We start from the raw sequence: 25,032 nt of genomic DNA, 5'->3' as shown, positions 1-25,032 counted from the left end.
TTCCATGTAATATTGTGCCATGAATGCATGGATATATGAAATAACTAATATTATCTTTACATCTTATGCCATGAAAGGATATTGAATAACTTCTTTGCTATTAGGACAAGGTTATATTTCCTTATGTAGTCACGTTGTCAACATGACCCTTAACTAGAAATTTATCCACTGTCTCTTAGCTCCTGCTCTGCAAGGTAATACAGGGACCATGTGTGTGCATACAATTTCCAGGTGACTAGTGCCTTCCTCAGTTGGAGACACTAATGGAAGATCATAAGCCCAAAGTAGTAGAAAACCCAGAGTTCTTCATCTCTGGCTCTAACTTCCTTCCTTTGTTTTTGGGCAGGTGTCTCTTCAATGCCTTAATTTCCAAGACAGCAGTTCCACTACAGTTCTAGTTATTGGAAATTCATGGAAACACCATTTCTTCTCCATGTTCCCCTGGCCCTAGGGATGGGAGCTGTTACCTACAGTTTCTTACCTGTAATTACTTTAAAATGTCCTTTTGCTTCTCCAGCTTTCTAACATCTATGTTACCAATAAACTGTATTGCATCTATTTTTTTGGAAATATCTGACATAGTTTCTCTGTTATTTTTTAACTGTACCTTGACCAGGACCCTTTATACACACACGCAACAAATTCTTATCAATGAGAGTTCATTCTAGAGAGTAGAAAGACAATGTTTTATTATATAATAAAATATAACAAAATATAATATTTTGTTATTGGCTGCATGTTATAAAATATCTAATATTTATTAACTGTGTAGTTACCATTTTTCTAAGTGATTTACTTATTTAATCTTCATAGCAATTCTTAGAGGTAGATGCTATAATTGTTTGAATGTTTTAAGATGATGAAACTAAGGCAGAGTAAATTTTAAAATTTGCTTTCAGTTAATGGAACTAGTATGAGTCAGAGAAGAGGTGTTTATCTGCAAAGGGAAGCAGAGAATTGAGAAAGGCTTGTTAAAAACAAGTATTGTGACATTAACCTGGTAGAGTGGTAATAACTGATGGCATAGAAAATATAAAGGTTACCTGCAGAGTTGATTTGAGCAGCAGAAAAGAACTTTCATATAATCAATATGGAGAGACTATTGCTTTTGAAAGGAAGACACATGGTAAGAAAAAATACATTGCACAGATATAAACACATTGCTAGAATGGAAGCAAAAGTGTATGGCAATTCGTCTGTGACTGCCTTTGTTTTCCCAGTAAGTAAATCACCAAGCCAATAGTTAATAGCGAGGATTGGGAAAATAATGGTGAGATGACTACAAGGAGAAGAGTAGATATGATTTGGTCATTTAAAATGGAATGAATTTACAAAGAAAATGTAATGGTTTGTCATTAGCACTAAAGATGAGATCGAAATTATTGGTCATAAGTTTAAAATAAGAGGAATCAGTATTGCTTTATCTATAGAACAGTGTTCTCCAGAGAACAAGAACTAAGTGTATATGTAAAAATCTGCATCTATATCTACATCTGTGCTTATATGTACATTCCATACATATCTACACATATTCTTGATCATCCAGATTTCAAGTAGAAAACACAAGTGCTATGCCAAACTCAAAGTCAAAGGGATAGATAGGGCACCAAAAACCCATAAGTAAAAGGAAAAAAAAATGATACTGATGAAGGTAAAATGAAATAATAGATTTACCACAGAATGGAAATGAGAAAACAGATTAAAGTGATATTTGAGAGTATGTGTAATGAATGTTTTGGTGAGGGAAGAAGAAATTTTTCTCTACCTTCCTAGGTGTTTTGACTGGGCTAATAGTTAAATTGACATAAGACAAATTAACAAGAGAATATAAGCAAATTTAACCATATAAATAAATATAGAAATACCATATACATGGCAGAGTTGAGACAGAAGGTAAAATGAAGCATACATGCCATCCCAAGCTAAGGAATAAGGGAAGAGGCCTGAGGCTTCAGAGGGGGGTGGATAAGTCACAGGGTAATAAGAGGAGCAACTGTTCATTAGGTTTGCCTTGCCATATACATAGGTCGTAAAAGGTTATTTCTATTAATGACCCTTATTATAGGCAAGTCACCCAATTTAAATTCCTTAACGGAAAGGTAAAAGTTGTTCTTGATTGCTTTCAGCTCAAAATAATTCACATGTCAAAATATCAGACCTTGGGGAGGCCTATTCTGAAACTCTTCATTATTTTTTGGTTTAGAGAACAAAGACTGAAAGAGCTTTGCTCTAATAGTACAGAAAATAGAAAACTGTGTTCTTGAATATTTAATCCTTTTCTCCAGAAAAAAATCAGTGGCGAGACATTGAGATGCTTATGCAAACTTTGGTGAATGCATTGCAAACTGTTATGTAAATGTTGAAATGCATGTCCCTGGGTTTCTGTGACTACTTACCTGTTGATGACTTCTGTGGATTCTCTATTCTCATTTTTCATATTTTATATTATAAACTTGAAGACTTTGTACAATTTAATTTTGAAGTAACTAAACTGGACGAAATGAAAATAAGATTGAGAGATGTTTAATCACTTTGGGATTAAAGGTGAGAACAAAAGGAATGTACAAATCAGCAACTGCTGTCTTGAAAGAAATGAATAAATATGCATTCGTTTTCAGGCAATTTCAACTCAACAGATTTAAATAGAGATAAAGACATCTCTAAAAATAAAGTATTCTTTTAAACCAATAGGAAGAACCAAAGCTACTTTGTATTTTTTTAAATCCAAATTAATAAACTTGTCAGTGCATTTGACATTTTATAGTATACTCGATGCTTTGTTTCTCAATTTCCCTTAATTTTATTGCTAAACACACACACATATACATATATACTATTTTAAATAAGACCTCATGAATAATAGGTAATCAATTCTTAGATGGGTTAATAGATGACAGTAACTATTATTATTAACAGATGTTTATAAAAAATCTACTTTTTCCTCAAGTATTTCCACTATTTCCTGTCTCTCGACCGTACTGTAAGAAGGTCTGTCTGTGTTCAAAAATTAGCTCACACTTTCTCCTGGGTGTTGGCTTCTTAGCTCCACTATAACTTCTACTCCACACTCAATTTTTGTTCTCTGCAGACAACCAACTCTTGTGTCTACAGATAATAAGGAAGTTGCAATTCATTGACTTCCACTGGGCAGTGGTCAAGCATATATGTATCTTTGAATAAGTGAAAAATCTCAGTATAAAGTTAAAAAAGTAAAATAGACAAAAAACTGTACTTGAAAAATAACTAAATAAAATTTTAAAAAAGTATTATGTTTCTTACCCATAAAACTTTTTTACCTGTACAAAACTAATCTTGTTTTTTTGGAAACAACTAAACAAAACAAAATCAGTCTTTTGCATTCAACATAATACACTAAAGTTTTTATTTGCTGATTTCTCTTACTTTTGGTTTTTGCACTCAGCACCATTAATAGGTTTTTTTCTCTTTTGTGTGGATTAAGCTTTATTAAATGCCTATAAAAAGAATGAATAATAAAATAAAGGAAGCTGATAAACCCCTTTAGAATCTTGAATAAAGCAGACCAATGTCTTTGTCTTTGTAGTTTATGTGAATTTTCACAAGCAGTCGTGTGCTATATTTTTCCTTTACTCAAAAAAAAAACTTTGTAGCATTTGTTTAAATTTTTCGATCATAATAAAGCTGTAATTTCAAACCCTGACTACTAACTGAAATATTTTGTGGCATTCTCATGAATAGACAGGTTTGGGAGAAAAGTAGGTCGAAAAGAATTTAAACTGAGAAATTCAACACCGTGTGTTTGAGTGCATGCTAATGAGGACTGCATAGTCAGACCTCCAAGAAAGCAACCTCCACACATGAAGTGCTGTACTGAATTGGCACCTTCAAATACACCCACTTTAAATATATGTTTTTATAATTAGTGAGATGGTTTTATCAGGAGACAGTTCTTCCTGGAATTCTCACATTGCTGCAGGTTTCATTTTAGGAGCAAAGCCATCTTTTGCCAATTTTATCTCGATTTTCTTTTCGGGATGCTTGAAAGGGAGAGCCGTTGCTGTCCCTGGAGCAGATTTAAATTCCAGAGCATCAAAGGTAATGTCTCTCTGTTGGGAAGAGGTGCAGGCTGGCCAGCAGTACCCGTGAAAGATGATATCAGCGTCCTTCTCCTGTCATTCATTCCACAGTTGGGCAGGAAACACATGCCCCTCAGGGTGTCGCCTCATGGGAACCGGGGATCAGAAAACAAGAGCAAGATGTTACTTGGGCCGGGGCCGTAGCTGTGTGTAATAAACAATTTTCTCTGACCCGAAAACCTCGTGTCTTCCTGCTAGTATCCATGAAACCGTGGCCAACTCTCTTGTTGGCTTACAAGTAGGGTAAAATCTGGGACGTTGTTCCCAAGGTGACAAGTTTATTTGAACTTTAAGAATGCCTTAGTAGATTCCTCGGCTAGATCATATTCGTCATTGTTTGTAGAGAGAGATTTGTTCTTTTACATCAAGATACCTTTGGTAGCATGGCCAATATATACTCATAATAGAAAACTAAAAAAACTCTAAAATATAAAAAAGATATTAAAAATACCATTCTGCCACTTAGAGAAAGTCATTAATAATGTATTCTGTATACTCTTAGGTCTGCCCCATTTTGTGGTTATACATGTACAGATGTATACATTTATACATGGAAATACATTTTTGTAATTTGGGACCGTACTGTATACTACTGTTATATTTTGTGTTTTAATTTCAGGGCCCCATATATGCCTTCTTATAATTCCCAGTATAATGTACTATTAGTATTGGATTATAGAATATACCATTTGTATTTTAATTTATTTTTCTCTTTATCTCTTTTGTTCTCATACTTTCTCCTAGTGCCCATAAAATATTATATTTTTAACACTTAAAGGGTACTAACCTAACTTGCACAAGTTACTAAAAGATTTATTATATTTATTTTTGTAATATTCTCAAGAACCTTAAGAGAATAATGTTTACATTTTTTTCTATTTTAGCAACTATTCATATTACCCTTAGAAAGAAGCTTTTTCAACCTAAGATAAAACATTAAATTTATTGTCAATATTACATTTACTACAAATCCATCTCATAAGATAGTGACAATATTTCCAATAGTTATGATGTTTAATATTTATTGCACATTTGCTAAGGTCAAGTGATTGTCTGTGTAGTGTATATATGTGATGTTACTAAACTGTCTTAATCTCTTCAGCCAGTAGTGTTATTTCCCTCATTTGAAAGATGAGGTACAATGAGTTGAGATAATCCTCCTTGAGCAAGCAGGTTGCAAAGTTGGGCTCACCTTGTGCAGAGTCTGACTCTAGAACCCCCTCAGAAAACTGTAATGCTCTGTTTTTTAGTTAGTCACTCATCCTCTTATTGTTTCTTAAATAATCTGCTACTCACTCCCTATTAAAATGTTTTTTTTTTTTGAAATAATATAGTCAGTTTAGACATGGACTTAGGTCTGTTTCTGGGCCTTCTCTTCTGTTACACAAATTTGGCTACGTATCTTGTACCTTACAACACAACAGCTTTGAGGGAAAAGTTAGTACATCCTGATACATGATCCCCACCAAGGTGTACTTAATGCACATTTTCAAGGACCATATATGTGTAATATATAAAGAATTTTAGGGTTTATTTAGGGGATGTCAATAATTCAAGGGAGTGAATGGATAGAAAAGGGAACGTATTAGGCTATTCTAGTCATTCTCTAGTGTATTATGTTCAAACCCTGGAATCATTGGGCAGAGAGACTGTATTATAGCCTATCCCAGTGTCAGGACCAATGACAGAAAGAGCCTGTGACAGAAAGAGTTCTGGGCCTGTGACCAAGGAAGCTCAGCAAATGCAAGACTCATGTCTTAGTCTGTTTAGGCTGCTATAACAGAACATCACAGACCAAGTGGCTTATAAACAACAGCTATTTATTTCTCATGTTGTGGAGGCTGGAAGTTCAAAGTCAAGGTGCTGGCAGATTTGGTGTCTGGTGAGGCCTGTTTCCTGGTTCATAAAGGTCTGTCTTCTCCTTGTGTTGTCACATGGCAAAAGGAACAAGAGAGCTCTCTGGGGTCTTTTTTTGTGGGCATCCATCCCATTGAAGAGAGTTCCACTCCCATGAACTAACATCTGCTAAAGGCCCCACTTCCTCGTACCATCACTTTGGGCCTTAGGATTTAACATCTGAAGTTTGGGGATACGTGCGTTCAATCTATAGCAACATAGTCCACGAAGAAGGAGGGATACAAATTCCATCCACAGGGATGACAGGTTATCTCCCAGGACCACCCCTGTTGAGAAATCCTTACTAGGAATGATGGAGAGACAGAAATAATTTTGGGGATTACTTGTTTGTAGAATATCATCTGTAATGAGGACAAATGTTAGGGCTCTCTTTTCTCTTTATGATCGTTAATCATCAAGGCTCCTCTTGCCAACACAGCTCTGGCACATATGCATGACTGAAGCTATGGTTTCCTAAACACCCCATCCAACATTCGACGCACTGCCAGCCTCCCTGAATTTGGACTGGGATGCTGCTTTAGGATTTGGCAAGTACATTGCAGTCCTGCCATATCCTACAGCCACAGCTTTCTCCCTTTATATTTAGAAGTGTTTTACTGTTAATTTGTTTGTGCAGCACATTCCAAGAGTGTACATCTTTACAGGGGTGTATAATGCAAGTCTGAAAGGCTTAGGAAAATACTTAAAATATATAATTAGGCTTATGCAAACTTTGACTATAGATTATTTCCGATAATTGTTTACTAATTTTTATGCTGTTCACTGAAAGAACTCTATCACTGATATAATGACACATTTTCAGATTTTGTTAGAGAAAAAAATATTTTCAAGCATCCATTCCACACATACTTCTGTTTTTTATATGCATTTTGCAGACTGTGACCAAAAATCATTTAAAAAATGTTTATACAAAATGGGGCATTGCTAACTAATTCCTTAGATTTTAGCTAGAAACAACGCTGTTTTCCCCCATTCTCCAGGACATGTATACTCTCTGTAAAATGACATATAAAATGTGCCTTCAAGCAGAACTTGTGTCATTTTTTTGGTTGTCGTGCTACTACAATGGAATGATTGCAATACTTCCTTCCTGCAATGTGCCAGGGAGGGGCATGGAACGATTTTGAACTCAGGGCTGACAGTGCGCAGGTGCATGCACCACCACCGCAAGCACTGTGTTCACTGGACTCCGCCTTTGCCACCAGCAAGCCAAACTAGTCCTTACACTGTGGGCCCCTAGCACATGAGTTGTTATGTGCATTGCTCGGTGCCGTGGAAGAGGCAGGATTTGAAGATTAAGTCAAGGCAAAAAGAGTAGTATTTCTTGATGAACAGTTTGAAGATAAATCATTGATATTTTGTCTTCTTTATAATTAATGTTAATTTTAAGATCTGAATTGCTTATTGTAAAATTGAGAATTAGTCACTTAGTTAAGTATACTGCTGATGATATTTTCTTTCTTCCAAAAGGTGTAATTTCTGAAAATTACTGGTTCCAGGAGAACCATTAGAGATCATTTTTTCTTTTTTAAGAATCACTTTGAAAGTTATATACATTGTTAATATATACTATTTTTCATAAAAGTTCCTTCTTGGGAAATAAAAAAAAATTTGAATGTGACTATCATTTGCATTTTTATTTTTGAAGGTGAATAATAAAAGTTATAGCTTTAACAAGTTTTTTCTTAGACTGTGTTCCCAAATCTCCTATCTCTCCATCCTCCCAACAAGCGCACTGAGAGGAGTGGGTCTAGTTACGGTCAACAGTGGACAGAATGAGAGACTGGCTCAGAGGTGACGGATGGGGGGCCACGGAGGCCGCAGAGGCTTGCTAGGGATCTGACTCTCCCGATTCTGAAACCAAGTTTTAAAATTACTGCTGAGCTTATTTCACATTCATCTTTGTGACTACCTTCTTATAGACTTGGAGATAGCAGTCATTAGGCTTTAATATATTCTCTGAATGGAGAAAATCAGTACATCATATTTTGCTTAATTTTTGTACCCTTTCTCAGTGATTATCTTCTTCCACCTCAGTCTTTGGAAGCATCCATGGCACATCTACTGAAATTCAGAGAGTAAATTGACCATGGTGGGGGCGCAGTGCAACAATAACTTCCTGACTCCGCATGTCATAAAGTCCCTTGGACTTAATAAATCTAAACTGAAAAACCCCATAGCCTTCCCCATGGCGAAGATGATACTAAATTCATCCAGTTGCTCAAGTCAAGAACCTTGGAGTAGAGAGAAGGTAGTGTTTGGGGAAAACAGAGGAGCATCTTGGGATGTTGGGCATATTGTGTATGGTACTTTAGTATCACGTGGTACTCTAATCTCCTATAGTGGATACACGGCATCATGCATTTATCAAACCCAGGGTCTTCACACCAGAAAGAGTAACTCTAATGTAGGCAAATTAAAAATATAATTAACTAGAATGTTAGGGGATACTGGAAATGCAGGTAGTGACAAAAGAGTTAACTGTATCACATGTATATGGTACACTTTCACTGACGGTAATGGCATGTAAAGGAGCTGACCCGTGTAACTTCGGAAAATTGTGTTTTGAGTGGAAAGTGTAAGATCAAAAACAAAAGCAACGGTATATAAACACTTTGGTTGGTAAAACTATTTCTCACAAAGATACAGTTTTATAGTTTTGAAACAGTTAAACATGAATTCTTGAATTAAACCAATAAGTAAATGGGTGAAAGATGGTAGGCCCCAGGTTTCTCACTTTTGAAAAGGGAGATTATAGATTAGCAAGAGGAAGAGGCTAGAATAAACCATGTGGTGTTGGATTAGAGTCAGAGATATCAGTAGAAATTCAGGTTTAGCTTAATATAGACACAGATGGGTAGACACATAAATGCTTATAGATAAGTATGTATGTCTGGGTTAGTATACACACGTATATTTTCTAGCTTTATTCACCAAGAGAGCCCACAGGCACGGCATCCCAGTAGTAGTGAACACACTCAATGTCTAGATCTTGGTTTCTAATTGCACCCTCCAATGATGTAAAAATAGGGCTTCTTGAACAAATGACTCAGTCCAGACCGTGGGCAGGAATACATAGGATGAATCTGGCACATGCTCTAGTGACAAAGGTAAGGGTGTTATCAAGCAACAAAATATTGGTCTTTTCACAGGGACACAGGAGCCAATGTTAATTCAATATTCGCCATCACTGGTAAAATGAGCAACAAAATAAAGTTGTGATGGATTATAGCCCAAGTATGAAATAAATATCTGTGAGTACATAATGACATAAATGAATGAGTGAATAAACAAAATCATAGAAAATCCATCTCTTCTGTATAGAAAAATTCCAAATAATTCAGACAGGTACTCTCCTCTTAAGGACATGACGTTTAAAGACTCCACCTCCTACCCATTGCATATAGACTGTGCTTAGTGACTTGTTTACAGAGTGTAGTGCATGGGAAGGAGAGGCTAACCTACCAGTGGAAAAACTTGGTTACCTACCTTGGCAGGCGATCAAGGTTAACATGATCAATGATAAGTCATTAGTACGTACCCTTGATATAATATGATGGTAATGATAATTTATCTCTGTGATGTTCCCCTCAAAAATGTGTAACCCAAGTCTAATCATACCTGGGAAGGCCATTAGACAAATTAAGGAATATTCTACAAAATATCTGACCTGTGCTTTCCAAAACTGTCAAACTTCTCAAGAACAAAGAAATTTGAGACATTGTGATATACCTGATGAGGCTCAGGAGACGACACTAAATACACTGTGGTATGTTTACCAATAGGTTTACTAGTATGTGGTCTGCTGTGGTATTCTCGGATGGGAACCGGAATAGAAAAAGGATGTTAGGGGAAAAGCTAGTAAAAATCAAATAAAGTATGATGTTTAATTAATAGCTGTTTAAGTAAATGTTGGTTTCTTAGTTGTGACAAGTAGACCATAGTAATTTAAGATGTTAGCTAGAGGAGAAATCAAGTGAGAAGTACACTAAAAATCTCAGCAGAATTTTGGCAACTTTTCTGTATGTTTTAAAGTAATCTAAGATAAAAAAGATTATTTAAGTAAGTTTAAAATAAAAACTTGAGAGTCATGTTTAGAAATTTTTTTTTCTTCCCCCAAACATTGTGTCAGCAAAATTTATTGGTTTTAGCCTCAAAGTATCCAAAAAATGTGTTCATTTCCCTGTCCCTATGACTAACACTTTGGTAAAAGACACTGTCAGCTTTCGCTCACTTTATTCCAATAGCTTCTTAAGTGGTGTCCTTCTTATTTTTTGACAATCCATTTTCTATAGTATATCAAAAATGCTTTAAACCTAGAATTTTGGTATTGCTTACACTATTTAAAACTTATTCATATATTCTGCCCTGGCTGGTGTAGCTCAGTGGATTGAGCATGGGCCTGCGAACCAGACAATCGCGGTTCGATTCCCAGTCAGGGCACATGCCTGGGTTGCAGGCTGGTTCCCTGCAGGCCAGTTCCCAGCAGGGGACACACAAAAGGCAACCATACATTGATGTTTCTCTCCCTCCCTCCTTCCCTTCCCCTCTAAAGATAAATAAATAAAATCTTAAAAAAACCTTATTCATATATTCTATTGCCATTAGGATAAAATCCAAATAGTTTACTCTATTAGTTTAGGTAATGCTAGGTGTTATACCTGAAAATTTCAAGGGCTTAACACAGTAGTTGTTTATTTTTTGCCCACATGAAGTCCAAGACCACTTTCCTAGTAAACACATGGCTTTTCTTCATAGCAAATTAGTAACAAAAGTTCCTTTCATTTTTGTAGTTTAGTCTGTTTCAACAGGTGACTTCAAAATCAAACCTAGGGAAAGAATTATGTAAGAGATTTTTATGGGTTAAGCTAGGAAATAGCGTGAAACATTTATGCTCATATTTTATTGGTTATACTCAGTCACATGATGCTAAGTCACACACAGAAGGTTGGGAAATGTAGTCCAACAGTGAACCAAATTGCTAGAGGACCTGGGTGAAGTAATCAATCTTTAAGATCATAGTTTCTCCTTTATTTATCATTGCATCCATCGTCCCATATAAATGGGGCTTTGGGGGTCAAGTTCCTTATGCACTTACCACACTGGAATTCCTTCTTTTATGAAGTATTCCAATACCATATACCTCCTTAGATTTTTACACTGTCTGTGTTTGCATCTATAACATTTTGTGTCCTTTATAAAATCTATGCATCAGATTAAATGTGACCTTCCCAGGGAGAGTTTACTTAACCTTGAATTCAAAATAATCTCATTTTATATGTTTAACAAAGCTTTTTATGTATTTTCAATTCTTACTGAACCCATTTTATTAAATATTTTAAAACTCATTTATTATTTGCCTTCTCACCTCCTTGAAAAGCTCTGTGGAAGCAGGACTTGACTTTTTTGTTCACTTTTCTGTCGTCAGCACCAGAAAGCTTGGTACCTAATTAAAAATAATTCTTTGAATAATAGATAACTGTACAGAAAGAATTGATTTCATTTCACTAAAAGGACTGGAAGAGAAAGAGCTAATTCTTCTTTGTGGATGAAGGGGTCCCTGAATTTAAATCCCTGAATTAAAGAAAGGGAGACGCAAGGTTTGATAAAACAGCATTCAGAAATTTATATAACGAGAGACAGGTCAACTGGAGACAGACTGCGGGGTTTTGAATTTCTTATTTAGGCTTCCACTAGATCATAAGTCTTCATTTCAGAATTGTGCATAAACCCCAATTAGAAGTCGAATGTTTCTATGTATAGTGATATAATTCGCAAAGACACATATCTACACAGGTCCTTCTGGGATTTACCAATTCTTCCTCACTATTTTTTCTATATTTTCTTTCTAAAGTGGAGGACTGCTCACTTAAATGAAGAAAACATACTTGAACTCTAGATATGAATCATGCTATTGATAACCTCCAAATGTTGTTTTACTATTTTGGTTTTTAAATTTCTCTCTTTTCTCAACTCATTTCTTGGATACATTTTAGTAATAATGCTAATTAATAAAAAATCTTTGTTAGCTGACATTTTTGAATAAAAGATAACTTGAATACTACTTAGTGTTTTATTCACTAAGATAAATTATTATTATTAATCTGTTGAATGATACGTTTTCAAGAAGGGCTATTTGTTTACACATCTACAAAGTAAAACACATATATGTTACATGTGTGTCCCTGCTCAGCAAAAATATACACATGAAACTTCACATTGTTATTCAATAATTTGACATTTCCTGAAGAGTAAAATGAAACTTTTTATAATAGGCAATGAGAGATGAAACTAGCTTCAAGAAATACTTTTTCAAGTCAAATCGCATTAAAACAATGATTTTTAACTAGTTTTTCAAGGTCAAGTTAATAACTGCTTTTTTAATACAGTGACATTTTGCTCTGATGAAGTAATATGAATAACCCCAATAATTTGCCGAGTCCCTTGGACTTATGTAATTGAATTGCAAATCCATTCTAATGGGAATTACCCTTTGCACACCTTGAACTAGCTTCTTCCTGCACTGGCTTCTTTTTCAGTTAGTATATATCAGCAACAGACTTTTAGAGATGTGAGAGACTGTGCAGCCCTTAGAGAGCAGATTCTGTGTAGGGTAAACTTAACTCAACTTTATATCTCAAAGGTTCAGGCAGTTTTTCTTTTCTAAATATTTCAGTATACTGGAAGCAGGCAGTGCAAATTTGTGTTAGAAAAGGAGAAAAACATTTGTATTTTGGTAAGAATAAAGAATACATTTGGCTGTAAAAATGTTAAAAAATAATGAAGTTTGTGCTCAGAACCATTCCTTAGTATCAGCTAAGTTGCACCCAAAGGAATTCAGAAGCCATACTCATGCTTGAGGAAAAACCAGCTTCCTAGACTGTAGATCTATGGCGGAAAGTAATGTCCACAGAAGCCATTTTTGTATGAAAATAGTTGGTGGTTATGAATAATGGCAGTGATGCCTTTGTGAATGAGGCGAACACCTGAAAGAAATGGTGTAGGACACTGCAGTGTTTCATGAAACGAGCTTTCCTACAAAACAGACCTTTGTTTAAATCATGGCACTTGCTACTTTTTACCTGTGTACCCTGAGACCAGTTGCTTACTGCTTCTGATTTCCTATTTTATCACTTGTGAGATTAGGACCATTAAACCCAACTTAGAGACACTGTTCATATTAAGTGTGACTGTAAATGTCCTGGGCAAGCACATTGTAACTATGATGAAGGCGATGATCCGTAAGGTCGCATGAAATAGAATCTTCCTGAGAAAGTCTGTAAATAAAGTTAACTTATCTGTTTGGATATTTTAGTTTTTATTCATACAAATATTGAATATCAATATAGCTTCATTTTGAAATTCAACACATTTCTAGGATACTTGTTTTTGCTTTTTATGGAAATAAATTGGTTTTAGTTCTCATCTTTTTAACTGTAAAATATTCTAATTGCATATCCAATAATGAAATGATATTCTATTATACTATTTATTTAAAAAGTGTCAGCATTCATCTTTACTGACCCTAATTTAGTTACATAAGGATGACAAAAACATTAAGTAGACTATAACATATATCTTGTACTCATTAGTTGGTCAAAATCATTTGAGTTATTAAAACTAAATCAAATCAATCTATCAGGCTTATTGGCTTAGGAAGAATAAAAAATGAAGACACATCCCTGAAGAAAAGTCACACAAGACAGCATATTTGATTTTATCTACCATTTCTAGATTATTCCTATCTTTGATGTACTACCGTACAGACAATTGAGAGTTAGGTGGTTCGTGCCTTGTTAATTTCATCAGCCATTACAGAGATTGATTAGTTTGCTCAGGCTTTTCATTTGCTCGGTTCAATTAAAAGTAAACACCCAAAGAGTAAGCACTTAAACAAATGCTTCTAAGATTTGAGGGCATATTTTGTCATTCACACACACGAAAACCTACAAAACATTGGTGTCCTCTGAGAGGTAACACAGAGACTCACGTTCAGTCTTCCGTCAGGATGGATGGCGGCCGATGCGCAGTTGAGAGAGGAGAAGAGCAGGCAGTAAGAGAACAAAGACCTTGCCTTTTGGTAAGGACGGCGTGGGTGCTTTCATAGTCAATGTCAGAAACATCAGACTTGCAGAAGAATTCATTTTATACATTCATTGACTCGTTATATTTTATATTTTACATTGAATATTTATCGGTTCATTCATTAATCTATTATTTCACTCAATATTACCGACATTAAAACTATTTTACATATTTCTTTCTATTAATTTGGGGCTATAAAGAGTGGTAAATTAGGGTATTTCCTGAACATTAAATACTACCTCAAAAACCACCAAACAAACAACCAAATTCTAGAGTCAATTAAAATTATAAAGGTGTTTTTAAAATTTATTTAGTATGTCTTTTCTTTGTAGGTTGACATGATTGCAAATTCCACTAATTAATCAGCAAATGCAGTGGTAAATAGGTGTACTATTTTCGTTCTAACTTTGTTCTAACTTCGTAATTTCTTACATATAAAACATATGACTCTAGTTAGAGTGGTGTCTATTAAAATTTCAATTCCAGCTAAGTTAATAAGTACATAGGGAAAGAAATGCTTGTAAAATTATTATAATTAGGCTGCTTTAAATGGCCACATTTTGAGAATACAAGGAAATGAGTAGTCAGTTCCCTGAAGAGAAGTGAACACATTGTAAAGAGCAAAATGTACTTGAAGGATTTATAGTAATGAGTTGCTTTTTTATCACTCCAGCTTCTTTGACTGGAGTTAAATCCACCTTGAAAGGACACATTCAAGATCATACAAACAGTCACTATACAATGTTGGCAGATGAGGAAACAAAATACATCCATTGTTCAAAAGAAAGTTAGTTCTTCCAACCATGTACTTAAAAACAAACAAAACCAAACAAACTAGAGTAGTCTGTCTTTTTGAAAGTGGCTTCTCTCATTTTTATCTTATGTGATCCAAGCAAGTATCACAAGAGTTGATCTAAGAGTTTAACGTTGTTTCAAAGATAGCTTATAAATATACATTAAACAACATTTTAGGAGTTGCTTTGGAAAAAACACAGTGAGAATGTAAGATTTAAGATCATTACATGTTCAGACCTTTATTCTTGTTCGCTTTTTTTGTCCTCTCAACACAGGATAAGAATTTGTGGCATAGTATACTAATTGCTCTGGAGGGGTGGGACTGTAGGTTAGAGAATACTAGGTAGAATTATGAAAGGCTAAAGTATATAGCCATAAGTTAACAAAGATATTTGGGGAAAAGCATCAGCATATTACTTGTTGCATAAATTGGAGACAATGTTTCAATAAGGCAACACTGTCTGCCTTATATCTTTCAGGACTTCTCTATCGCCCCTCTCTTTGTACTACTTGATTTGTAGTGCTCTACGCCTCTCCGACTGCCAACATCAACCAAAATTTGCTCTATCCAATCACAATGTGCCATTTCATTTTTCTAATTTCAATAGTATTAGTTTTATACTTTGGTATTGATTTGGTTATTTTCAGCAATTGTAGCTAAAGTGTAGTGAATGTGGAGATAATTCTTCATCCCTCTCTACCAGAATCTTTGGGATATTTCTGTCCTGTGAGCCTGCTGGAACTCCAGTCTCCATGTCTTGTTATTCCCTGTAACAAGACTGGGAAGAGACCCAGGATCATCCAGCATGGCTCTGCATCTCCACAATGGAATGATGGTTTGGGTGTCCAACATTTTGGCCTCTCTGGACCACGCTGGAAGAAGTGTGGTCTTGGGCCAACATTTGATACATTGCAACACGTAATCACAAAAAAAAACTCATATTGTTTTAAGTAAACTTACAATTTTATGTTGAGCCAAATTCATAGCTATCCTGGGCCATGTGTGGTCTGCCAACTGCAGGTTGGACACCCCTGGAAATGGGCAGAAGCACCTCGCTAGTCCAATTAAAATCTTCCTCTGAATTTTCCCATGAGAATTCATGACAAGCGCTATAGAAGGTCTGTCTGGAAACTGTCCAGCCATTGTTAATATAAGAAGAATGGTTTGTGGGACATTGATATAACCTGGCAGCTAAGGAGGGTGGACTGGAATGTGCATGTGTGAACAATGACGACTTTATTGTGCTACTCAGTGGGGCTGTAGATGCCACTGAGTGAGTATGTGTGTGGTGTAGCCATCACAGTCAAAATGAGTGAGCAAGTAAAACAATGAATCTGCATCGAATTTTGTGTTAAGCTTGAACACTCCTCCACAGAAACTATTTGGCTGATTCAGAACCCCGCAGCTATGGGCTACTGGTGATTGGCAGCTTCATCATGACAATGCACCCACTTACACATCACAGTGTCATGCAGAGTGTTTTTTTTTGCAAAACATCAAATCACCCAGGTGACTCAGCTCCCCTAAAGCCCTATTTTGGCACCCTGCAACATCTGGCCTTTCCCCAAACTAAAATCACCTTTGAAAGGGAAGATTTCAGACCATCGGTGAGATTCAGGAAAATACGATGGGGTAGCTGATGGCGATTGGCAGAACTGTGTGAGGTCCTAAGGTGTCCACTTGGAAGGGGGTTGAGGCATCATTTTCCTATGTACAATGTTTCTTGTATCTTCTTCAATAAGCGTCTCTATTTTTAATATTACATGGCTGGATACTTTCTGGGTAGACCTTGTATATTTTTATTTGGATCACTAGGTGAGAGGATAGAATTTGGGGATTTCTGGGTGTTATTTTTCTTGGTTGTAAGAAAAGCCTACCTGAAGCAAAGATGTGTGAAGCTGATTGACATAAAAGAGAAGCAGAAATAACCCGGGCTACAGTGGGGAGAGAGCCATGGCAGCATTGCCTGAGTGCCCGAAGCAAGCATCCCTGCTGAACCCCTTAGTGATATGAATCAATAATATCCCCCCGTGTGTAAGCTGGTCTGAGTTCAGCTTCTGTCACTTCAGGCAGAAAAATTCAATTAAATTCGTTAGAGGTAAATAAGCTTCACCTAAACCCATACTGTTAAAGCATTAGAATTATTTGGAAGCAATTTTTGTTGCTAATAATACGTGTAAAATACTTGTAATAATTTATATTAAGTTAATATAATTGATATAGGACTTTATGTTTTCAAAGAGATGGTATAGCTATTACTTCATTGAATTTTCACAATAATGTTTTAAATTAGAAAGGACAAGTATGTTTACAGTTTACAACAGGGACATTTAGTTATATTACATGCTGTCATTAACACATATAACAAATAGTTGACTTGAGACTGGGACTCAGGAATTTTGATGCTAATTTCAGGGTTATTCTCACATTACAAACATCTTTGTTGTTTTGTGTTCCTCGTCCTGATTTTTTTGATCTTTGTACCATCTCTTTATAATTTCCTGGAGGTTCAGCTTGGCAGCCACACTCCATCCTCTGTTACTCCCAACTCCACCCTTCCCAACCTCCCTTATTCAAACACTTACATGTTTGTAAGTGAAGCCATGGTTTAGGCAGAGAGTGTGAATTGCCAGAGAGACTTGTGGAAACTCAAAATTGTGAATCACAGTTATGTAACTGAATAATGTCCCCTGCACAGACAAATACTTGGTCTTCTAGGGCTCCATGAATGTGAGAGAGGCTCTAGTGGCCATTCTTCTTGCTAACCTCTTACTCTGCCCTCCTGTGGAAGCCATGGACATATGTATATCAATTTAGTGGACCTGAGACAGGATTCTCAGGGTGTGATTCTGAAGAATTCCCTGGAGGGCTTGTTGAAACCCTCTCCAGAGTTTCTGATTTGTATGCCTTGGATGAGACCTGAGAATGCATTTAGAACACGTCCCAGGTGGCAGTAATGCTACTGGTCCCAGGATCCCATACTCGGAACAACTTGCTCAAAGAATAATTCCTCTTAAGGAAATAGAGGGAGTTAAAAGTTTACTGGATATACAAGGAATCTAACTTTTTCTTTCCCCCTAACTGTCCAGAATTCATGACAAAAATTACTGAACATCACACTATTGCTGGTAGTGCAGTAGTAGTTTTATTTATTTATTTTTTTGTTGCAACTTATTAAATCTTAGTTTATTTCTATGCCCAGGGATCTTGGTAGGCACTACCACTTGGTAGTGGTTGAGAGTACAATACTTAGGTGAGGCAATCCTGAGTCTGAATTTTGGCTTTAACTCTTACAAACTCTGTGATTTTAAACTTGTTAATTAAGTTCTCTCCTAGATTTCTTTAGAGATGACGTTATCATCTACTACTCTGTTTTGTAGTGGAAATAAACAAGATAGTTAATGTAACACACTAAACCTTGTGTCTAATACATTTATACTGAATATGATATTCAGATTAATTTATTGCATGATTTAAAAAGTACTTAGGTAAAGTCAAAATATGATCATTGGCAATATATGTTTGTATATCCTTCCAAATGAGTTTTGAAGTGTAATTGCTTATAATTTGATGACTGTGTAGGTAAATGGCGTTTAAGCAGGCTACAAAACGATCTATCATATTTTTCTCTTAGTCACTGACATAAGGTGGCAGTGTAAACATATTTGGTTGTTTCTTACTCTGTTTAAAGTCTTGCTTTACAGGAACAAGACTTGTTGATGGTACCTACCACACAATAGAAAATGTTAAAGGGAGGCAGAGTCATCAGAGAGAGGCTTTATCACACACAGGGCACTGATGTTCCAACACGTGATCATGTTGTTCATATTGTCCTGTTGGCCCTTTGTACATCCCTTTGAGTTTATGTAAAATAATTTTTCTGTGTGCCCCTCTTGCCTGGCTGGTCTATATTCATCATTTATTTTTTTTTATTTTTATTTTTAATATTAAATTTTATTTAGTTACTTTTCAAGTACATTTTTTTAATCTATTTCTCCCATCCCCCCCCCCCGCCCGGTCTCCCCCCTCCCTCCCATTCCCCCCCCCACCCCAGTCCTCATCTCTGTGTCTTTCATACTTGTTCCTCAAAATCCCTCCCCCCTTTTTCCCCTTAAGTTCCCTTCCCTCTCCCCTCTGGTCGCTGCCCACTTGTTCTCTATTTCAGCGTCTTTGTTTTTATTCTGTTTGCTTGTTTGTTTTATTCTTTAGCTTCCTGTCAAAGGTGAGATCATATGGTATTTGTCCTTCAATGCCTGGCCTATTTCACTCAGCATAATGCTTTCCAGTTCCATCCATGTTGTTGCAAAAGGTAGTAGCTCCTTCTTTCTCTCTGCTGCATAGAATTCCATGGTGTATATGTACCACAATTTATATTCATCATTTAGATTGCACTTTGTTTTTCACTTTCAGCATCCTATGTATTTCTTTTTTTTCCCAAAGTTCAGATTTTTATTGACTGTGTTACAGCAGAAGTTTAGTCAAATAGTCCAAAGCCCAGGTCATCATCAGACTCCTCAGATTCTTCTTTCTTTGCTTCCACTTTCTTTTTCTCAGCTGGTGCAGCAGCAGTTGAGGGGGCAGGACCTCCTGCTGGTGCCCCACTAGATGCTGGGACAGGTCCACCATCCCCTACATTGCAGATGAGGCTCCCAATGTTGACATTGGCCAGAGCCTTTGCAAGGAAGCCTGGCCAAAAAGATTCAGTGTTCACACCAGCTGTTGTAATAAGGGCATTGATGTTATCCTCCCTCACCATCACCCCATCGTTGTGCGGGATAAGGGCCGAGTAGATGCAGGCACGCTGTGAGACGGAGGCCATGGTGTAGGTGGGAGAGCATTGCGGGAAGTGATGCAGTCACTGGATGAAGCAAGGTCCTCACCCCAAAGTGGCAAAGTGGCTTTAGCTTCTTTGAAAGGACCGAGCACCTTAGTGGCAGCTGAGGAAAGGCTTATTTATTAATAGAAATATAGAGATGATAAGATAATAAGTTCAGTATAAAATTCACTAAATTTTAATTCAATATTTTGTTTATGTCCCATTATTAGAGTCAAAGTTCCTTGAAAATAGGGACCATCTATACTTAATTCAAGCAAATATAACATTTACTGAGACCCTACAAATAAGCATTTACTGAGGGCATAGAATATGTTCTGGATATACAGGGATGGATGAATAAAACTCTATTTTCCCATGTTACCAAGAAAATTTATGAGTAGATAAAGGCTACTTTTGATTAGAATTCAAGAAAAATAGTCCTTTCCTGTTCCTTAATTTGATCTTTAAAGATCATAAAAAATTAGCTAACTGAACAACGTAGAGAAGACTCCCATACGGTCTGCTCCCTTTCCATTTTGGTTTCTGTAGCCATACAGAAACCTTTTAGTTTGATATAATCCCATTTGCTTATTTTTTTCATTTACTTCCCTTGCCCTAGGATATATATTAGCAAATATATTGCTAAGTGGGATATCTGAAACTTTTTTGAGCATGTTTTCCTTTAGGACTTTTATGGTATCATGACTTATATTAGTCTTTGATCAATTTTGAGTTTATTCTGGTGTATCAGTAAATGAGTGGATCAAAACACTGTGGTACATTTACACAATGGAATACTATGCAGCAGAAAGAAAGAAGGAGCTCCTACCTTTTGTGACAGCATGGATGGAACTGGAGAATATTATGCTGAGTGAAATAAACCAGTTGGTGAAAGAAAAGTACCATGTGATCTCACTCATAAGGAGTCTCTAATGAACAAAATAAACTAATGAACAAAATAGAACCATGGGAATGAAAACATAGAACAGATTGACAGTGCCCTAGGGGAGGAGAGAGGGGGATAATGGTGGAAAGAAGGGGAAGGGACTAGTCAAGGAACATGTATGAATGACCCAAGGACAAGGACAGTGGTGTGGGAATTGACCCTGGTAATGGGGTGACATGAGCGGAGGAGGGCAAAGTGGGAAAAATTGGGACAACTGCAATAGAACAAGAACAAGAAAGGTAAAAAAGAAAAAAGTGGGAAATACATACATAGACTATGATTGAGTATGTTTAAGGTAAATATTTTAACCTGATTTTAATTTTAAAAAAATATCAGAGTGAAATTACTTGTCCAGTAAAAGGAGAGTCGAGAGTCAGACATTTACTATATATAACTCAGAGCCATTTATTTTATATATTTTATTCTCTAGTCTTAAAAGTTCAACTGTAAGCAGAGACTTTTTCTAGTTTTCATACCTAATATCTAAAGTCTAATCCGTTACAAGTTATTTTAGAATCTCTAAATGTCAAGAAGTACATTTTTCTGTATAAAATTCTGAGTTGCGTTTCTCTTTAAACCTTACAGATGTCAACATTTCCCACAAGCACAGAAATTACTTCTACTATGATGTCAGCATTTTGGTCCTGTAATTACTAAAGATAAACATATTGTATATTTTAGTAATGCACGAAAGGTTTTTAAAATCAAGAAAAAAGCAAGAATGATAAACATAAATTGTACATGTATATAATTTTAAATTATAGTTCCTATGGGAAAAGATTACTTAAAAAAAGGATGTTATTTTTTTCCTAAATGAAAAATACTTGACCAGAATTTTTAACATCATAGATACAATCAGTTGGAATGAAGTTTTTGTGATGTTTCACAAATAAGACAAAAGCCTCAAGTATTGTGCTGGTATTCCTCAAGTGAGAAAAAAATCCTCATATTTTTAATGCATTTTTATTACAAGAAAGTCAGTTTTATAAACAAAAATTGTTCACCTCAGTAAGAGAAGTTGACGGTCAAAGTGTCACTAAAGTTTTCAGCAAAAGCTCTGGGCTTTTTGGTTGATGGCATAGCTCCTGAATGGAACAAAGAAGATTTTTTTAAAACCAATACTGTCAAATTCACTAGTGTTGTTTTTAGCAGAGAAAAATACAATCATTTATGTTTGCCTCACATATTTTGTTTTTCCCACCTGTCAGATTCTGTGATTTTCCTTTGGGAAGAAGGCAAATCCAGTTCCTCTCCCTAGTAGAATTTGACAGTCAGTTGACCAGCTTTTGGAGCTACTGACTAATATTTAATGGTGAAAGATGACTGGTTTTATTGTGTCTCTGCTTAAAATATTGTTGCAAATGCAAAACAAAGAACCCCAAAGCTTCAAGTTGCATTTCCCAGGGCATCGAATGCAGTTTTAAACATAGTTGACTCCACACAAACTGCACAAAATCAGTTTCTGTGACTCTAATAATGTACCTTCTCAGCGAGTGAAAAAAAAAAGCAACCCCATGGGAATTAAAAAATGACTCCTCAATTCTAGACAAAGAACTAATGGGGGCGAAGGAATCTTCCGGGGAGGCTGCCCGGTACAGCGAGATATTCTTGCTGCTCAGGTCAACGAGCCTTGGGACTGTGTTCCAGAGAAAGTATCCCGTGGATGCTTGCGACTAAATAAAAACTACTTAAGCAAGACAGTTTCCCTCTTACAAGATTCTGGAAATTTTCTGTTGGGGGATTCTTAATGCATGGTGGTCATCTCCTCTGATTTCACTGGGCACTTCACGCTGGGATTTGCGGGTCTTCTCTGATGGAGGACGTTTCCTAAGAACCCCAGCAAAGCCCAAAGCAGCCTTAAGGGAGAGTCTGCCTTAGTAATAAACCCCCTCCATTCCCAAAGAACCGCTGTGTAATTTCTGGCAGTCTCTATAGGGAGTGGGACATGTTTACGCAAAAAGCATATTAGAAGGATGAACACTTTTACTGGTTTCACATAATCAGATCTCTTGTTTAATGATCTTCTTTTGAGTGACTATTTCAGGCTACCCCCTGCCCCCATGGCCCCTCCTTTTATAACTACATTAAATAGTAAAGTTATCCAGGCACCCATCTGCCTGTGACATAAAACTGTCCTGATAGGTAGGGAGAAAGAATCTAAGTTCTCTAAGTTTTATTCTTATTTCCATAGGACACTAATATCCTAGATTCTTTCCATTTTCTTTTTCTTGTTTTATTTTCAATTTTAAGCATTTAAGGATAAATACATAGCTATGAACAAATATGCATATGTATTCTGTTTATAACATTATATTTTTTTAATGAAAAAATAAAGACAAATTTATTCATTTAATTCTACAGTGAGTTCCCCGCCTAAAAGTGTGTTTGTGTTTTTGGACTTATTTTTTACTCCCTGGAGATGAGAAGTGAGACTGGGTTTAGAGATGAGGGAGTTATCAATGAGTTAAGCCAACAAGATTAGAGAAGAAAAATTGCGTCAAAAGTGCCAGAAATGCCCTGGCGGGTGTGGCTCAGTGGACTGAGTGCTAGTCTAAGAGCCAAAGGGTTGCTGGTTTGATTCCCAGTCAGGTTACATGCCCGGGTTGCAGGCCAGGTCCCCAGTGGGGGACACATGAGAGGCAACCACATCTTCATGTTTCTCTCCCTCTCTTTCTCCTTCCCCTTTCCTCTCTGTAAAATAAATAAATAAATAAAATCTTTTTAAAAAAGAAAGTGCGGAGGACAAGCCTCTCAAAAGTGTAAAAAGAAATCGGCAGTATGGGGCATATTTATTTTTCCTCTCTCTCCTAGGGTTTTTCATCTATATTTGAGTTGCAACTTTAGACATACGATGTTTAAACTCTCACTCATAGGGCATTCTTTCTCCCTCTTCTCCCTCAAACCCGCAATCTGAATTGCCCTTTGTTTTGTTTCTCCTCTGCTTCCTAAATTAACAGCTTCATCATCTGCTTAGGCATGTGGGTTAGAAACTGCCAGGTGGTCTCCCACACTTTTTTAGCCCGCTTCTTGGAGTGTCATTCATAACCATGACACTGCTCTACTGGGTCAAGTATATCCATCTCTTCCACTCCATTGGCTCTGTCCGGTTTTTGATTTAGATGCTCATAAGCTTCTCACTGCGCTATAACACAGTTTCTGCTGCCAGCATCTCTTCATCGGCTACTGCCCTGAAGGTTAACTTCTAAGACTAGTAGTGGTAGCCAATTAAACCACAAAGTGACTAAACTGTCACCTGGACTCTAGAGCATAAAAGTTTCATAAACATTTTCATGGTCGTAAATGACTATTCAAATCCTTGTGAAACTGACAATCTTTGGTTTACCTTTTTATAATGCGCATTCCTTTGAATCTTGCGATGTAATATCCATTTTATGTATTATTGTGAATTGTTCTTTCTAGTCTAATTGCTCTTTGCTAATATGAAATGCATTCATATCTTCCAAATGATATTTGTCCCCCTTAAAATTTTTAAAAAATGTGTTATTTCCTTTCTTGATTAGTGGTGAAGTTCTTTTCTATATTTGCCACATTTTTCTCCTAAATTTAAAGAAACCTCCAAATATAAAGTATACCCCATATTAATTCTTTCTCTCAAATAGGAAAATATCTTTTCTTTCCATAACATGTCTGTGCCATGGCCTTATATCTTTTATAGTAACATATTTATAGAAAAACTATCAGATTTTAAAGATACCACGCAACTTCTAAATTTCACATTTTTAAGCCAAAGAATTTCTAAAAGACTTTGCTCTTTAAAATTTTTTAACCATGTTCCAAATACAATACAAAGTCACCCTTCTAGTCTACTTAAATTATATGCACACATTTAAATGTGAGAATCTGTTAAAAATGTATACTCTTTCTAGACTTGTGAACCTTCCATGAACTGGGGACTGAACCTATACCTTAGGCGTGTGCCCTAATTGGGAGTTGAAACAGTGACCTTTTGATTTGTGGGATGACACACAACCCACTGAGCAACACCAGTCATCATGGCTGAAATTTAATTTAATTTAAGAAAATTTTATTTAAAGAAACATCATGGCCATGACTCTGCTTCTGAGCATCAAATTCATTTTATCAAAATGTAATCTTGAGATGAGTTATTTATTTTATTGAGTTGGCCAAAATGTTTTTTTTTCCCATAAGAAGACTCTAGTAGTAGTTTGTAGTTGTCTTTAACTTCATTCAAAACAAATGTGATATTGTTTTGTGACAGCTGTCAGACAGCATGCATTTAAAAAAATTATCAAAATTGGTGAAATTTTGTGTAGCTATTTTAATATTGAAGATGGAAGAAAATACAAATTATTTTTGGCATATTATGCTTTATTAT

The 25,032-nt window shown here is 36.0% G+C and overlaps 1 protein-coding gene across 1 annotated transcript; it reads right to left on the bottom strand.

Moving 5' to 3' along the window:
* Positions 1 to 19,365: 19,365 nt before the first annotated feature.
* LOC119056724 (60S acidic ribosomal protein P1-like) lies at positions 19,366 to 19,732 on the bottom strand. The gene is made up of 2 exons (XM_037155222.2): positions 19,667 to 19,732; positions 19,366 to 19,585 (listed from the first exon to the last, which is right to left on the bottom strand). The coding sequence occupies exons 1-2, from the start codon at positions 19,730 to 19,732 to the stop codon at positions 19,388 to 19,390; spliced, it is 264 nt and encodes an 87-aa protein (XP_037011117.1). The 3' UTR covers positions 19,366 to 19,387.
* Between the last annotated feature and the right edge of the window lie 5,300 nt (positions 19,733 to 25,032).

The sequence above is a fragment of the Artibeus jamaicensis genome, unplaced genomic scaffold, assembly GCF_021234435.1.
Source record: "Artibeus jamaicensis isolate MK-2021 breed Jamaican fruit bat unplaced genomic scaffold, CSHL_Jam_final scaffold_474, whole genome shotgun sequence".
Taxonomy (NCBI): Eukaryota; Metazoa; Chordata; class Mammalia; order Chiroptera; family Phyllostomidae; genus Artibeus; species Artibeus jamaicensis.
Note: the sequence above shows the minus strand (reverse complement) of the source record. Positions and strands in the feature narration are given on the sequence as shown.